Source organism: Enhydra lutris, unplaced genomic scaffold, assembly GCF_002288905.1.
Source record: "Enhydra lutris kenyoni isolate GAN:26980312 unplaced genomic scaffold, ASM228890v2 scaffoldscaffold7, whole genome shotgun sequence".
Taxonomy (NCBI): Eukaryota; Metazoa; Chordata; class Mammalia; order Carnivora; family Mustelidae; genus Enhydra; species Enhydra lutris.
Genome location: NW_019154091.1, coordinates 22,039,097 through 22,057,755, shown reverse-complemented (window position 1 = coordinate 22,057,755; position 18,659 = coordinate 22,039,097). Strand labels below are relative to the sequence as shown.

Below are 18,659 nucleotides of genomic sequence, written 5' to 3'. Positions count from 1 at the left end.
AAACATAATTTTGCAAAATGGTTTAAAATTATTTTTTTAACTTGGATATTCCTACTAACAAAAGGCTTCCAATTAAAATCAAATATGATTAACATTAATAAGTATGGTTTACTAATTCATAAATTAATTCAGTTAATTATATTAGCTTTTCATGTATTATCTCAAGTCCAAATTATAAACACCAATAATCACTGTTCAGGAAGTAAAGTGCAGATTAAATGTAGTGACAAACTCAAGGTTGTTCTTTTATTTTGTCCGGATATGAGTTTTCCTATAACTTATCTCTTTTCATTAAAAGTGACTTTTCATTAAACAAAGCATGTACAGTAAATGCATATATAAAAATGCCTAAAGCAAAAATATAAATTATTTTTAGGATAAAGGAAAATAGAGACATTTAAAGACTAAACTCTATGTCCCCAAAGAAGGAGTTTTTGTTGCTTTTTTAACTTCCTTGCAACTTCCCAAAGCACTTGATCAAATATTCTGCACAAAATGACCAGTCAAAAACAATCTTGGCAGTTCCTAAACTTTAGGATAGATTCTAAGGTTAATTTAGATATAGTACTACTATATGAACAAAGAAAGTTCATAAGGGGGTTAGCTAGCTAAAACAAAAGTAGATGAAGAAAAAATTGTGTGATATTGTGTGTGTTTGTGTGTGTGTGTGTGTGTGTGTAGTGTGTGACTCATTTGATTCCAGTTAATTCATTTGATTCATTTAATTCAGCTGATTAACTGAGAAATCTCTAACTACTAATAATCAATCATAATGACTAGAAGATTTAAGAATACTTCTTCAGACTTAAAAGAAGACATCTAGCATGGTCTTAAGTTTGGGCTTTGGAATCAGAAAAACCTGCATGTTAGAACCCAGCTCTGTTGTTTATTATCTTGGCAATCTTGAGCAAGAAAGAAGGGATGCTGTGAGAATTAAATGAGATATTGGTTGTAAAAGCATGTACCACTGTGTTCCACATATACCAAGTCCCCAGCAAATGTTCACCAGCCAATTCCACTTCTCAATAAAACACTGATAAGTCATGGCTAATACCCAACTCCAACTCAGAATAGACTGAAAAGAACTTTTGGAGGTCTTCCATCTTTCAAAGATGTATACCAAAATGCCAGTACTCCATCTTTTCAACTTGACTATGGAACCCCATAAACTTTCATAGGAAAAGTGGGGGTGAAAATGGAAATATTTTTCAGGCAGAAAGGGAATCAGGAACCCTCAAGAAGTAATGTTAAAGCAGTAACAAAATCATTTTCTATACTTTCCGTCCCCCATAAAAGTAATCTTTCTAGTCATCTTTAAAAAAAAAAAATCACCTAACAAGACTTTTTTTTTTAATATATTTTATTTTTAAGTAATCTCTACACCCAACAAGGGCTTGAATTTACAATCCTGAGATCAAATTGCATGGTCCACCAACTGAGCCACCAGGCGCTCCTAGACATTTTTTTTCTTTCTTTCTTTTTTTTTTTTTTTAAAGCAGAAGTTCTTTTCTTATGTGAACAGTACTTGTAAAATGTGGTAACAAATTTCTTCTATTCCATCTAGTGCTTCTACCTGATTATACTAGAATATGCTCAGTCACAGCTTGCAATGAAAGATGGTCTTGGTTATGACACTTCAAAGTCAGACCACAAAACTGTTGCCAGGAAGCACAAAGGCAGCAACTGCAGAGAAGACATTGTAACAGCAGCACTGTGGGCACTGGTGCCCTAAACCAGCACACCCCATATATGGATAGGGTTGTCCATTTATTTGCAGGAAGTGAGGGGCCAGTTTAGAGGGGTTAGAAGTTTTGTTTGTTTAGGTGGGGTTTTTTTTTCCTTTTAATAGATTTAGGATGGTTTCAATAAAGAGTTTTAAGAGCCATCAGCAAAATGTGTTACAGTCTTTCTAATAAAAAAAAATCACGTATAGAGAGTAATTTATACCACACGCTCTTTTAAACAGCTATTGCTGTTATTATTTATAAGTGATTCAATAGATTCTTCTAAGATCTTAACATCCCTCACCCCCCGAAAAAAATAAATAATAAACTCTATATTCACTTTTAAACGTATTTCTCATATATAGCAATTACATTATTTTCTAACAAGAGACTCAATATCAACTGCTCCAATCTTTCTTCCTTTTGGTTGGAAAACACTTTAAGTAGCCTTATTAGAATACTTTTAAAGAGAGTTACATTTCAGATTACGATTCAGTGAAAACAGCTTGGCTGAGAAGATTAAGCCCTTAGGAAAAGACTGCACAAAAGTACTCCTTTTACTGTCAAGAAGGGAGCCACATATTTTTACAAAGAAGCTTCAAATGGCACCCTTAAAGTTGATAAAAGTTGTATTTTAAGAGCAAAAGGATTAAATACTAAACTTATCTGCAAGTCTGTCTCTATTGAAAAGTAAAAGGAAACTTTATTTTACAATTATGATAGCAAAGAACATGGATCTAATTCTACCTTGGTATTCCTGTATAGGACCTAGTTCAGACTCTTATCAAGAAGGTGGCAAATTAATGTCTCAAATAAATATTTTTTTAACACATTACCAGGATTTAAACTGGCTTAGGGTTTTTTAAAAGGAAGGGGATTAATATTAAGAACTTTTTAAAAGCTCAAGATATTTAAACAAATCTACACAGAAGATCCACAACAAAGATTTTCATTTGTTTTATGAACACCTAAGTTCTACTACGTGTAAGAACAATAAGTACTGGATATGAAGGCTTTAAAATTTATCTCACAATATACAAATAAGTATAAAGCTTTGTACTTGTAATAATAGGTAAAAGATACACGTCAATAAATCTTTAGTGAGCACCTAATATGTGCCCGGCTTTGGAAATACAGACATGTGGGAAATTGGGTCTTTATACTCTATCAGGAAAGACAAACTTAAAAACAAACAGTATTCAATAGAAGCATTTCAATAGCAGTAGAGAGGCAAAATTTAAGATACAGTGAGCACCCCAGAGAAGAGAGTCCTTCTCCAGTGCCATATTCTTATTCGAATTCAAAGAACAGAAAGATCCCTACTGGCTGGCAATTCCACTGAACTCTGAAGAATAACTAAGATTTGACTGGCAAAGAAGGGAGGGAGGATAGTCTAGTGGCAGAAAAAGCATAACCAATGGCATGAAAATAGAAAGATAAAGAGTAAAAAACAGAACGCAATGGAGATACATCAGTTATAAGCTAAATGATGAAACACTAAATTTAAGGAAAGGAGTGACACAATGAAAGTGATATTTTTAAAAAAATTATTTTTATAGCAATATGAATGCTGGATTGGACCAGAAACAGAACAGAGGCAGAGAAAGCAGTTAACATATTACTGTACTCCAGGGATAAAGTAATAATGGTATAAACTAGGTTGATAATGAGAGTAGCCAGGAAAAGAACTGATGAAAAGGCAATTGTGAAGACTGATTGGATATATGTAGACAAGGGGATGACTAAACAATAACTGAGATGTTTAAAACTTGATCCAGAGATTAATGACATCATTAAAAGATTCAGAGCTATCAATGAGAAGAGCAGGCTTGGTGAAGAAAGATTTAAGTTTTATTTCAGGTTGAATTCAAAGAAATTCCTGATATTGATGTAAAACTAACAACTTAAAATACTCAGACTGAAAAAAGGATACAGGTGAAGTCTAAGGAAATAAAAATATATATACATATGTATCTAAACTAATGTTACCTGATAAAAGAGTATAAAACTGAATGCTAACTATGAAAATCCATGTTTGAGTAAGAATCCTTTGAAGAAATCACAAAGCTAAATGTAAATGCAGTAATTGCTACTCTATGGCTGAGGCGGTGAACCTCTATTTACTACATTACTAGTTAAAAACACATTTTTAAATATAAAATCACAACACAGTGAATAATATTTCATTCTACATCAATACATCATCACTAGAAAAATGGAAACGAGGGACTGGAGCTCCGCAGAAAGGCGAGAACTGGAAATCAACTTGATAGTTACTGGCACAGAGTAAGTAGGTAAGATTTTAAGGTAAAATCGAAGGTTAAACTCAACGTTGTTGGAAGAAATCTCAGTCCTGCATTATGCACACCAGTATCAGCAGTAATCAGCAACAAAGCATTCTACAGAAATCTCTATTACTCTTCTAAAATCTTTATAATGTATACTGAAATACAGATATAGATCACAAGGCAGAAAACTCAACCAGGTACCTATAAAATCAGAAGTGATTAATGCCCACCAATTAAAGTGAAAATCTACTCTAGACCTCAGTTCCAGAAAATGAAGTTTATTTCAGCTTCAATACTGTTCAGCATTGTTTTCTAGCTACGGGAGTCAGGAGGAGAGGGAGGCTACTCCATAGACCAAGACAGGAAATTTGACAAGAACACTGCTTTTTCTCCAATATGGATGACATATTTCTATACAAAAAGAACAGCTAAAAATTAAGTAGCTTTTGTAATTTCTAATGAGAGGGCACATTCAACCAATAAACTTTTAAATATAAGCTGCTTACATTAAAAATGGAAGTACAATATGAGATTAAATGTATTTATGGCTTGTAAAGTTTCTAAAACTTTTCTGACAGTGAAATTTAAGACACTTGATTAAAACCAAAAAGATAAGTGAATATTCCCAAAGACTAATCAATAATCTAGCAAAAACATTTTAGGTATTATATGCTTTTTTGAGAAGTTAAACTAAAAAAACACTATTCAAGCTATTAAATCAGTGGGTCAATTTTAGGTTTTATAATTTCAGTACTTAAAACAAGCAGCATTCAAGAGATTTCTTAAAAGGTTAAAATTTTCTTGAGATTCTTTAAAAAGTTTTATTTACCGCCTTTCACTATCTGTCGTCTTGAATTTGCCCAAAATGAACTCCTTGTTCGCAAAGTCCCAACAGGGGGGAAAGTACGAGTTGATAAAAAAGAAATGAGAGTGGAGAAAACATGATAAAAATTTTAGTACTTGGTATTTTAAAGACTATAGCTTCAGGGACTTAAGGAATGTGCAGATAAATTACAAAAAAATATTGTGCAAATGATTATGCACAAACTTTTAAACTTTTGCTTAAAAGCTTGTCAGGTAAAACAAAATACCCAATAAAGGCTATACCTGTATGTTGTCAAACTACTGAATTCAGTTAATCAGGAAAACATTGAGAAGTAAACTAATTCTTGCAACATGTCCAAACTGAGAGGGGGGGGAAAAAAAACTTAAAAAGTCTGTTATATGTATTTTCTCTTCCCACCTAGGCCAGTATTACATTAATATAAGCATTAGAAAATTTCTTCTTTCCCCAAGCCAATACAATTGGGTTCCTCCACAAGTGTGATAACTTTAAATTTCTATCTGACAATTTTAATAAAACATATTGATGTAAACCATTATCCAATTGTACCTTGACCTCAGCATACAATAAGTGTGTCTTTCAAAATTAATTCCATACTAAATCGTGCAAATTGCACTTGAAAGATCCTTCATCTTACATAACTACATTACCATTTTCAGTGCCAAAAGTTTCTTTCATTCTCCATACCATGTTTTTAGAATCTAGAGTTTGCTATGCTTTAAATCTCAGCCAAATAAAAAGTATGCTATACATTAAAGACTCCAAATTCATGGAACAGAAAAAGAACTACAGACCGCACTGTATCTTTACTGGGTGCCACATTCTGAATTCCAGATCTGTCGAGCAATTTGTCAGTCATTTCAATCCATCCAGTCAACTTTGTAAACAAAGGCTATAAGCCAAGTTTGATATGAGAATTCAATTAAATAAAACTTAAAACGGTCATCTTTCACCAAACAGGAAGCAGTAAAAGGAAAATGCCACCACACACCTTTTAAAAAGGCAGCAAGGCAATATTCATAAAATACAGAGCCTTAAGTTTCAACCACTCTAACAAGTTTTTGTTACAGTCTTAAATAAAATACAGCTATGATCTTCCACATACAACCAAGGTAACGTTGAGATAGTTTACAAATCTTTTCATTGTAAGGGGAAGCTATTGCTATTAAGTCAGATTCTAAGTAATTCCAAATTGCCCAGTAAAAAAATGGAAAGAGTCTATGTCTTGTCACCTATTACCATCACTCAAAGATTGCTTTTTATGCAGAACTCTACGTGGTTGTGTTGCTTTTGGCCTGTTAAAGGCAAAGCAACATTATCTCTGGATTGCCAATAGTTTCTCCTTATTTGGCTAACACTGAGAGATCCCAATCAGGCTACTATAAAACTTTAACATGCACAAAGCATCCATTTTGAGAAAAGTTTGTGAACAGCTTTCTTTTTTATCACCCCCAAAAGGAAAATCAGAGCTTGGTAATCGGCTCTGAAAACCGTGCCCAGTGTTTATTCTTCTCTTTCTAACCCCAGTGCACACCCCAAGACGTGGGGCTCGAGGATCTCTGACACTGCCACAAACTCTTCTCCCAAAGACACTTCAGCACATTCGGGTCCGGCGTTCGGTAAGCCCTTTTGAACACTTCCTTACCTTACCCACCTCCATCCCCTCCCTTTCATCCGGAGCAGATCAGCTAATTACACCCCATTTCCCCCACCCCAATGACCAAGAGTAATAAAGGAGAAAACAGGAAATCATCCGCTCAGACACTCGGCTTAGAACTCTTGATTACTATTATTATCATCATCATTTGTAATCAAGCCCTAAAAACTACAGTAAATTCAATGCCCACCTACAAGCCAAAGACGTCCATCTGCTCAAGTGTCCCTAATGCCCCTTGTCGGTCGTTTTCTTTAGCATCCCTCGTCGTCCAAGTATATCACTGACATCGGGCCCAGGTACCACCCCAATACACCCCACTCCGTCTCGACCCCGAATCCCAGACACACGTCCACAAATGGCCCTGGGGCCCCAAGCCGATCACAGTCCCTTTTTCCTCTGCCCCGGAAATCACCCGGTTCCTAACACCAACATCAACTAGTCTGAAGGGGGCCTCAAGCCAGAAGCCCTCCCTCCACCAGTTCTCTTCCCCCTCCCTCGCGGGAAGCCGCCCCCTCACCCCGCAGCAGGGAGTCTCCCGCCGCCCCCAGCCTCCAGAGGCCGAGGGTGGAGAGAAGGCCCCAGCGGGAGGCCGACGAGAACCCGCAGGGTCAGGAGACCCGGCGGTAGGGTGCACAGACCTGGTGCAGGGCAGTGAGTCCGTCCACATTGGCGTAATTGATGTCGGCGCCGCGGTGCAGCAGCTTGAGGACCTCGTCTGTGTCGCCGCTGGAGCAAGCAGCCAGGAAGACGGCGCCATCGTCGAACTTCACCTTGGTCTTCTGGCGCTTCACCACGGGAGGCTCGAGGTCCGTCTCGGAGCCGATCCAGCGCTTCAGCTGCTCGTTCCGCTTCTGCTTCGCGTCCGCCATCTTCATCCCCTCTCCTGCCGCCGGGTCTTCTTATCGCGAGGGGGGGAAGGGGGAGGCGGAGAGGGAAGAGAGGGGAGGCAGGGGGTGTGTGACTGTTTCTATGAGTGCGGGCCAGAGGAGGGCTGGGAACCGGGAGGAGACGCTCGAGACTTCCAGTATCCCACAGAGCACTGGGGCGGCGCGCCCGGCCAAGCGGACCTCCCTTCCTACCCCAGAAGCCCTCCCGCCCCCGGCCCAGCCACCCGTCACCGGCGGCCAATCTAACGTAACTTCGCGAGATCCTGACAGGGAGGCGCCCTTCGGCCAGTGCGCATGCGTCCTAGTCCTGTGCCCGCCCCAGGAAGAGCGCTCCCGCGAACTGCGGCGGGGGCGGTCGGGCCACCGGAGGGAAGCGGGTGTGGTCCAGGCCGCCCGAGCTGCTGGGGGTTGGGACCTACCTGGAAGGGCGGAGACAGGGAAGGGAGGTTGCGCCGCTTGGCTGAGGGCTCCTGGGGTTCCGGAGGCCAACAGTCGGGCGGTACCGCGACTTTACCCGGCCGACCCGCCTCCAGGGCTGTCTGAGCTCTGCAGAGTAGTTCGCTCAGGGCGGAGGATTTTCCTATTGGCTGCGTTATATGGATGGAATGGAATGGAGGATAGGACGTGAAATTAGGCGCTTGCGATTTTCTGAGGAACTCGGATAAACTTGGGCTTGTCAGTATTGATAGAAGCTCTCAAAAGTGGGGCCTCTGTAGCCGAGGGTTCTGGTGGCATTTACCCAGATCTCAGTCATAGGTGACCGCCTCATAACAAGGGTTGACCTGCGGTTGATTGCGGCGGCTTCCTGCCAACCTTCACTGTAGAAACATCTTTCCTCTTATGCTTGTTTTTTGTTACTTTGTTTTGTTGTTGTTTCTCTGTATTTCGGGTCCTCTCACCCTTTCTTCAGTGCTCTAAGCCTGCCTTGTATTACCAATGGGCTTAACTCAGCCTCGTACTGGTCGTAACCTTTTAAGGGATTTCTGGTTCCTGCACCATCGCTTTCTAAGGATGGGTAAAGACCCAGCTGCTTCTGGGGTTCAAAGAAATGTTAATATTACGCAATTAATTCAGTTGGTATTTATTGAATATTTACTATGAGCCGGTCGTTGTTCTAGGCACTGGCGATTCATTGGCCCTAATGAGATATTTAAATCACCTTTTGAAGTTACGTGACAAATAAAACAAAGCAAAAACAAAACAAAACAAAAAACCCCACAAGACTTTGTAAATCATTATAATCATTTTAAAAGGGTTTTTAAAAATCTTTTTGTCTTGTTTGACACCACACACACGACTTGTAACAATAGCTGAAGTCTTTCAAGCCATCTACTGGCAGTCTCCACCAACATATATTTTTTAAACACTCCATTGTTTTAACCCACTACATGTTTTTAGAATATTTGGAGCCAAAGTAAGACAAGTCATTACTCTTTACTATTAAATGGGCTTTAGAATCATCTAGACTGATTCCCCAAAGATCTAATTAACTAATTTTACTCAGCAGCAGAATTAGGGTTCCTTCAGCAAATGTTATGCACCTGTACTGGGTCAGGCAGGCCTTGTTCTAGATGTTGGGGATGCAGCAGTAAATAACTAAGCTTTTCTTATCCCCTAGTAGACTACACTGCAGCTTATCATACTGAGAAATAGAATATTTGAGTAAAATGCAAGTAGGAACCCACCTGCCTGTAAGACTGAATTTTCTCAAATGCAAAAACTAGGATAATAATAGAACCCAAATTAGGATAAAAATATTTTCTCTGGAAATATTGTAGAAATAGGAAATGAGTGTAATATGCATAAAATGCACCAATGGTAATATCAGACCTTTTAATAGGTCTGAAGAACTGTTAGGGCTAAAATATAAAATATTTTATTATTTTATATTTTATTATTAATATCAGACCTTTGAATAGGAGCTGAAGAACTGTTAGGGCTAAAATATAAAATATCTATTCACTTTAAGAGCTCCAGAATCAGTTCTTATAATAAAGGAGTGGAATCTGAGAACTGCCTTGCCAGCCCTTCTGTCTACCTAGAAAAACTGACAAACTTATCCTTACTATTTCCCAAGAATGTTATGGTCTATTTGGTAGCCCTTAAAAGTGCTCTGAAATACAGATTGGTATCTCAAGTTTTCATGTGGACAAGAGTTTGATGGGAAGTATGCTATTTCTGATTCAAGTATTTCAAAATGTAGAATTAATAAAATAATAGTTTATTAATAAACCATAAATAGCTAAGTATCAGTTACCAAAGTCTACCAGTCAAAAACAAAAACCCACCTTGGCTACTGTATGCAAATTTCTTTGAGTTTAGCTTTCCTTCCCCAGCTCTAATGGACAGCAAGTTCCATGTTAATCTCATTGGAAGCAGTCTTAAACTGCCCCCTGCTTTGCCTTATAAGGAGGATTTTTTTTAAAGGTATTATTCAATTAATACTGAAGACCTGTGGCTAATTCCAGAAGAGGCAAAACTTCTTATTTAAAAAACAACAGAAAGCTAATCATTTCACAATACCTTAGTAGCTGAGTGAACTTCAAACTTTAAGCAGAAGAAAGGAAAATACAAAATAAATATTAAACTATATTAATTTGTTACTGGTTTCCTTTGCTGCAACAAATCATCAGTCATGTTGGGGTCTTAATTACATGCAGGAAGTTGTCAAGAGGGAATATATTTTTTTAAGATTTTGTTTTTATTTTTAAGTAATCTCTATACCCAGCATGGGCTTGAACTCAACAACACCAAGACCAAGAGTCACATGTTCAGCTCTCTGAGCTAGGTAGGTGCCCCCAAGAATATGGTTGATTTTTTTTTTTAAGATTTTATTTATTTATTTGACAGAGAGACAGTGAGAGAGGGAATACAAGCAGGGGGAGTGGGAGAGGAAGAAGCAGGCTTCCCGCTAGGCAGGGAGCCGGATGTGGGGCTCTATCCCAGGACCCTGGGATCATGACCTGAGCTGAAGGCAGTTACTTAATGACTGAGCCCCCCAGGGACCCCTGTATGTTTTTAAAAGCCTAATTACACCACAGATATTCCTACTAACCATTTACTTATTTGTTAATTATGATCAACTTGAAGAATTTTTAATTAAATGATTAATTTATTTTAAATGCTTACTCACATGAAGCTTAGATATTTTTCTGTTCTCTCTGATGTACCATTACCTAAAGAGTCCAGCAATAATATGATACTACACTTATAGTCAAGTTTATTATTAGAAAAACAACTAGAGAGGGACGCTTGGGTGGCTCTGTCGTTTGGGCATCTGCCTTCTGCTCAGGTCATGACCCCAGGGTCCTGGGATTGAGTTCTGTGTTGGGCTCCTTGCTCAGTCAGGAGTCTGCTTTTCCCTCTGCCTGCTGCTCCCCCTAATTTGTGCTCTCATTCTCCCCCACCCCTCACTTTGACAAATAAAAAGAAAAACAACTAGAGAATATAGTAACAAAGGCACAAAAGCTTTTGTGTGTATGGCCTTAACTTAGTACCAACCTATACAATGTGGAGATTTATTTTTTTACTTATGAATGAATCTAAACTTGAAAATATATTCGATTATATTGTAATATGTGAACATAGAACAAGAAAAGGAAAATTTTTAAGTCAACGCAAGCAAAAAATAAAAATTTCAGAATTAGCCTTTTGTTCAGTAAAAGATTGGTGAATTGCCAGATAGTAAAAAGCTTTTTTACATGTCAAAAGAAGTTAATCTCTAATTATTAAAGAAAATAATTAAGGGTGGCTCAGTTAAGCATCTGACTCTTGGTTTGAGCTAAGGTCATGATCTTATGGGTCCTGAGATCAAGCCCCACTTAGGGCTTTGCACTCCGCAGGAAGTCTGCTTGAAGATTCTCCTTCAGCTCCTGCTGCACGCTCTCTCTCTCTTTCTCTCTCTCTCCCAAAATAGATAAATAAATCTTTAAAAAAAAAGAAAATAGTTAAAAACTCTTGAGATCCACATTGTTTCTTTGCTTAATTATAGCTCATTGCTTTGTGAGCCTTCACAATCTTCATAATACTGAAGGTATGTATTACTAATATAATCTAGGATGCTAAAATTTTCTATAAACCAACTTTCTGTTCAGTGAATCTTTTTCCATATTAACTTTTATTATACAACTGGAAATATATTTTGGTACAAAGTGTATGTAAGATATTGATAAGTAAAGTCATACATTTAAGTTCTCATCCCTAATTCAAATCTGAAAATCTAATTTTTATACAGTTGAGAATAGAATAGTCAACAAGGCAGTGTGGTCTCATCGCCTATACTCTACACATGGTCGAGACTCTCTTCTACTATATAACAATCCTTCCAAATGTTGTTTTTAGGAACCTAAAGGAAAGTTTACAATCTGCTAGCATCGTAAGATATTCAGTCCCTCCCAGATTGTTGACTGGGACCAACCCCAAATCACCCTAAGTTGCTTCAGACTCTACTTTTAGATCAACCATGATTTCTAGGTCATAGCATCTAATCCCTTGCCTTGACTCTGGGTTAAAAAGTTAGCCTCACTCCCCAGACCCAATGGCTCACTACTCTGAAAGTCATCTTGCTTTTAACTCTTCAGGGTAAATGCTCTGTCACATCTGGCTTCATCCCAAGAACATAACCTCAGACATTTACTTGTGGCTGATATTCTCATGAAGCTGCTCTGGTGCCCATAAATAGGCAATCAGATGAATGTCTGGCAACAAATTTAAGTACAGAAATAGAGCTTAAAAAATGATGACTTGCCTCTAATGCACATGACTTACAACCTGTATCTTGGTCAGTGTCAGAACATCGCATGGCCATTCATATGAATTTCTCAATTTAGTGTTCCCCAAACTTTGTCATGATTTTTGCCTGATCCAGAAACCACAAATACTATTAAAATGTTTCCTTTAACCTTTTAAAGAAACTTAGTTTTGGGGCGCCTGGGTGGCTCAGTGGGTTAAAGCCTCTGCCTTCGGCTCAGGTCATGATCCTGGGGTCCTAGGATCAAGCCCCGCATTGGGTTTTCTGCTCAGCGGGGAGCCTGCTTCTTCCCCTCTCTCTCTCTCTGTCTCTGCTTGCCTCTCTGCCTACTTGTGATCCCTCTCTGTCAAATAAATAAAAAAATCTAAAAAAAAATAAAAAATAAAAAAAATTTAAAAACTTAGTTTTATTTTTGGAAATAGATTTACTTTAAAGGAAACATTGTGTCACTTTTGTAAGTGAAAAACATTTCCAACTGACATAAATAAAAGAAGACCTTAAAAGCAAATGCAATAAAAACAAAATGTTATACTAGTTAGGTTACCTGCCTAGGTTCCCAGCCCATGGCCTCCTCTCAATTTGTTAAAACAGGAAGATTGTTAAGTGTTGGGCATATTAGCATCAACCTGTTATTTTTCTACATAATATAATCGTAAAGATTAAAGTGTATTGAAAAGAGAATAGCCTTTTTGCTAAGTGCTTCACTGGCATTTGAACTATCTATCTAAAATTACTTCGTGTACTACCAGTCTACATGTCTCACACTTTGGGGAACAGTGGCTGACTTTAATTACCATGTATAATAATAATTATAATTATTTTTGTGAGGATTACAAGAAGGGCCTTCATGACACACCCACCTCCAGGTGTCAAGGCAGGCCATTGGAAGGCCAATTTATATGAGAGTATCTATGAGCTCCAGGAGAAAACATGACAGGAACTTCACAGCTAAGGGTCACCTCCGTAGCAATGAAATTACAAGAGCCACTAAATTCTGCTCCAACATCTGAAAGGAGAGTTTATGTTCATGAGCTCCATCTTGGAGCACTGGCTTTTATCTGAGGGATTTATTCAAATGTGCTTCAACTCACATCATAGCAAAAGCTTCCAAATTCCTCCAGAAACCAGAGTTCAAAAAAAACATTCAGGGGTGCCTGGGTGGCTCAGTGGGTTAAGCCTCTGCCTTTGCTCAGGTCATGATCTCAGGGTCCTGGGATCGAGCCCCACATCGGGCTCTCTGCTCAGCGGGGAGCCTCTTCCCCCTCTCTCTCTGCCTGCCTCTCTGCCTACTTGTGATCTCTCTCTGTCAAATAAATAAATAAAATCTTTAAAAAAACACATTCATAGCAGAATAATAGTGAGAATGGACATGCAATGACAACAGACACAGCATCACTGGTAATGACTATGCTCAGTTGGGGGGTGGGTGGGAATAATATATCAACTTGAAGTGGTGGTTTTCAGATTAAATGAATAATGTTTGCAAGAAAAATTGAGATTTTTGTTTCTTTTCTTGTATTTGCCTCTTTTCCTTCCCTCATTTAAGCTGATAACACTCTTCTTCCTTGCCTCAGGGGTTGTTTGTGTCAGGGAAAAAAAGCAGAAGTTGCTTTCAAAACACTTTCCTTCCTAGCTTGAAATGGCCACCCCCAGATTACTATTTAAAAGACTTTAAGACTAGTAATCTGGTTGGAAGTAGTGTGCCGGGTAGCTATGAGATTTATGGAAGCCACATTTACATAGTATTGTAGATCAATATGAACAGAAACATTTTTTCTGAATTTTATCTTCACTAGAACACTGTTAATTCATAGTATCATGAATTATTAGTTTCATTTGGGGTGGAGAAAGGGGAACCAAGCAGAGCAGTCTTCCCAATCTACCCTTGGGTACTGTCATGGGAAAAAAGGACCTCACTGAGAATTAAAAAGTGATGCCTAGGCTAAAAGGATGAGAAAGATGTTGGTGGGTCTCTAGAGCAGTGAGGATCTGCTACCTGATCCCTGGAAATGTCCCTGGAGTGTGACAGGATCTGAGATGGCTGCACCAGGCTGAATGGCTGCACCAGAGAGGCCAGAACCTATGCCTGGGAATCTCCCTAGCCAAACATAGCTATGCCCAAACTTGGCAAGTGTTATGTTCTGAATATCTGTCCTCCCCCCACCCATTATCTGTTGAAATCTTACCCTCCAAGGTCCTGGTATTAGGAGGTAAGGCCTTCGGGAACTGGTTAGGTCACTTGTGCCCATTTGTGCTCTCTGAGGTCCCAGAAAGCTCCCTTATCCCTTCCTCCAAGTGAGGGCACAGTGAAAAGATGACCATATATGAACCAGGAGGGGAGCTCTCACCAGACACTGAATCCTCTTGGACCTCAACCTTAAGATACAATCTTAAGGTACAGCCTCCAGAACTGTGAGAAATAAATGTTCATTGATTCTCAGCAGCCTAGTTTATGGTATATTGTTATAGCAGCCCGAATAGACTAAGGCAGTAGCAGTTTGGTAGACCTGAAGTTGATCAGTCAATCATTATTCTAGGTTCTGGGGATACAGGAATAAATAAATCGGATGCCTGCCTTCAATAAGTTTACTTTCTACTGGGTAGGGACAGAAAATGAACACATTTTACATAAATAAATAAATTCACACATTGTTGAGTGTAGTAAAGGAAAAAATGCAGATGAGAGAGAAACTAAAAGACGATGTCTGAAGTTATTGGCAGTTGGGGGGAATTTGTGGGGTAGGGAAGAAGGGATTACTTTAATTAGTTAATCAGGAAAGTTCCAAGCTGAGGGACTATCCCGGTTTTATGGTGCTTCGCATTATACAATTTGGTGATTCCTTTTTAAGAAAAAAAATGGACAATTTCAAATAATTAAGTATAGGGCCTTAGAAGGGCCCCATTCAAGTGAGAGGTCCTGAAGTTTGACAGTAAACCTACCGCTAGCTGGGACCTGAATGTCAGGAAGCTACCTGAAGAGATTGTGCGGGCCAGTATTAAGTAGTGTGCAAACATGACTGATGACCACAGTAGCACTGTATACTGTCATCTCAGAAATCTGACAGCCTCGTAGAGGTGAAAGACCACCAAGAAAGACCAATATAGAGTTCCCAGGTATTAAGGTTGAAATTAAGTTCTTTATAGAAAATTAGAAAAAAGGAGGAATCTTTAAGTGAGAATCAGTCCCAATACTTGTGTAAGGAGTTCTGCATATAGTTCATATGGACCTCATTTTCTATTGGTGCTGTAAGAAATTATGACACATGTAACAACTTATAACAATACCCATTTATTATCTCGTAATTCTGCAGATCACAAGTCCAAGTGGGTTCAGCTGGGTTCTATGCTCAGGGTATTACAAGGCTGAAAACAAGGTGTCAGCTGAGCTGGGCTTTTATCTGGAGGCTGTTGGGAGCCCATACAAGTTGCAGTTGCAGGACTGAGGTCCCATTTCTCTGCTGGCAGTAGATAGGGAATCATTCTCAGCTCCTAGAAGCTTCTCTGTTTCTTAGGCCTGGTCCCTTCCATCTTCAAAACCAGCCACAGTGCTGGCTCTCATGCTTTGCTTCCTCTGTCTCTGACTTCCCCTTCTGCCACCAACCTGAGAGAGGTGTCTGCTTTTAAAAGCTGCTGAAATGAGCCAATTTCCTTATTTCAAGGTCAACTGACCGTATAACAAAGCCTAATCACAGGGATGATATCCCATCATATTTATAGGTTCCAAGGAATTAAAGCAGGGTCATCTCTTTGGTACTATTTTAGAAATCTTACGTGACATAGGGCTCAATAAATAATAGTTCCTTACCATATTACATTTCAGTGAGCATTCCTTGATCACTTCCAATAATCTAAGAACTAATTTAAAGGAAATGAATAAGATATTGTATTTTTTAGATTAAGGGGTTTACACATTAGTGGAAGAAACTAATATTGAAACAGGTAATTTTAATATGATGATGAGAGCTAATATTTACACGGAATTTACTAAGTTTCTATTGTCCTGTTATAAGCACTATGTGTATATATCATCCTATAGGGTAAGGGAAGGGATAGAGATAAAGCAGTATGTACTCTGAAAGCATTGAAGTGTGTACTTTAGTGGGCTGAGGGGAGGGGCAGATAGGCATAGCCTATCAGGGAAATCTTTGAGAAGGTAATTCATCTTCAAAGAAGAATAGAAATTGGCTAGGCACAAACATGATGTGCGTGTGAGAAGGAGGTGGGGATGTGGGGTAAGGATTGGGAATTTTACATGCATAAAGGCAGAAAGAGGGACAGATTAATAGTACCAGAACACGAAACATCAAGAAAGTCATAACAAGATACAAAGCTGGGAAAATAGTAACCTTATCACAGAAGGTCTTATATATGAAAAGGGGACATATTTACCATAAAAATGGTGGGAATGATGGAAGGATTTGTAAAAGGGCCACACAGAATTATTCAGAGTAGCTCAGCTAGCCCTAGATAAAATGTGAAGAAGGCTTAATTCATCTGTGAAACATTTCTCTCCTCCTCAAGTATTTATCCTGTGACTCATTCTTGCTATTAGCAGATTTAATCAATACTTGGCACAAGCTGAGAATTAAGATCTTGGCTAATTAAGGCTTAAAATATGACCTGTCTCATTTTAAAATTCTCAAAGAATGAAAAATCATCAGTGCAATGATAAGACACCCAAACACTCATATATTTAGATCAGAATGGACAATGCCTTTTTTTTTCTATTGGGAAGGTGAATTTGAATGGAGTAGTAGAGGGAAGTTAATGGAATGGTGAGAACTGTGTGTCTTGCTACTTTCTTCCTTTGTCCCTTTGTCCATTCTAATTGCATCTTTGAACATTAGGCATGTCATACTGGCTTGTCCCCAATTATGCTTTAGTTGAGTGGTCTGGCTAGACTAAATGACCTTGGAACTTACAGAAAAAAATCTATCTCTACCCCACCATCATAACTTAAGATAAATCAATGAAGACTTGGAACACTGCTCTTAAGACAGTGGAGTCTTGTAGTTAAAAATTAATACTAAAAAACTGGAGGACAATTAGATATAAAATAATATGTAGAAAATCAGTTGACTTCTTCTAAATTAAGTATATATACAAATATACATACACACATGCATGGTGTGGTGAACATCTTTTTTTTTTTAATTTTTAAAATTTCACCATTCTGGCCTGCCTTCCCCCTTTTGTTAATAGTAATGCATAGCTTTTCCTGGAAAGAAAGAAGTATTGCTTATTTCATTGCACAGAGTCCTGGAATTATCCATCAAAGTCCCCTGGCCAAGAGTGGATACATGAAACAGCATTCTTGATTGTAACAGGCTGATACTGCCTATTTCTATTAGTTTTCTATTGTTATGCACCATGTTACCAAATAAACAAACAAACAAAAAAACCCAACAAATTAATGATGTAAAAAACCCCAAATTTTTATTTATTTGCATTAATTATTTTTATTAACATATAATGTATTTTTGCCCCAGGGGTACAGGTCTGTGAATTGTCAGGCTTACACATTCACAGCACTCACCATAGCACATACCCTCCCCAGTTTCCATAACCCAACCACCCTCTCCATATCCCTCCTCCCCACAGCAACCCTCAGTTTGTTTTGTGAGATTAAGAGTCTCTTAGGTTTGTCTCCCTCCCAATGGTATCTTCTTTCATTTTTTCCTTCCCTACCCTTCAAATACCCCACTCTGCCTCTCAAAATCCTCATATCAGGGAGATCATATGATAATTGTCTTTCTCTTATTGACTTATTTTGCTCAACATAATACCCTATAGTCCCATCCACATCATTGCAAATGGCAAGATGTCATTTCTTTTGATGGCTGCATAGTATTATATTATATGTATATATACCACATCTTCTTTATCCATTCATCTATTGATGAACATCTAGGTTCTTTCCATAGTTTGGCTATTGTGGACATTCCTGCTATAAACATTCTGGTGCACGTGCCTCTTCAGATCACTACATTCGTATCTTTAGGGTAAATACCCAGTAGTGCAATTGCTGGGTCATAGGGTAGCTCTATTTTCAACTTTTTGAGGAACCTGCATGCTCTTTTCCAGAGCTGCACCAGCTTGCATTCCCACCAACAGTGTAGGAGGGTTCCCCTTTCTCCGCATCCTCTCCAACATCTGACTTGTTTCCTGACTTGTTAATTTTAGCCATTCTGAGTGCTGTGAGGTGATATCTCATTGTGGTTTCGATTTGTATTTCCCTGATGCTGAGTGATGTGGAACACTTTTTCATGTGTCTATTGGCCATCTGGATGCCTTCTTTGCAGAAATGTCTGTTCATGTCCTCTGCCCATTTCCTGATTGGATTCTTTGTTCTTTGGGTGTTGAGTTTGATAAGTTCCTTATAGATTTTGGGTACTACCCCTTTATCTGATATGTCATTTGCAAATACCTTCTCCCATTCTGTCAGTTGTCTTTTCGTTTTGTTGACTGTTTCCTTTGCTGTGCAAAAGCTTTTGATCTTGATGAAGTCC

General features: G+C 38.5%; 1 protein-coding gene across 7 annotated transcripts in view; it reads right to left on the bottom strand.

Annotated features, from left to right (window-relative positions):
- The window catches only part of LOC111141992 (protein phosphatase 1 regulatory subunit 12A), a 142,943-nt gene extending 135,302 nt beyond the window's left edge, over positions 1 to 7,641 (bottom strand). For 3 of the 7 annotated variants that reach the window (XM_022494906.1, XM_022494910.1, XM_022494908.1), the window contains exon 1: positions 7,152 to 7,388. In XM_022494906.1, the coding sequence (XP_022350614.1) occupies positions 7,152 to 7,388 (237 nt within the window). Of the gene's footprint in view, positions 1 to 7,151 lie in introns of all 7 variants that reach the window. The other 4 variants (XM_022494905.1, XM_022494907.1, XM_022494909.1 and 1 more) reach the window with 4 other exon arrangements.
- Between the last annotated feature and the right edge of the window lie 11,018 nt (positions 7,642 to 18,659).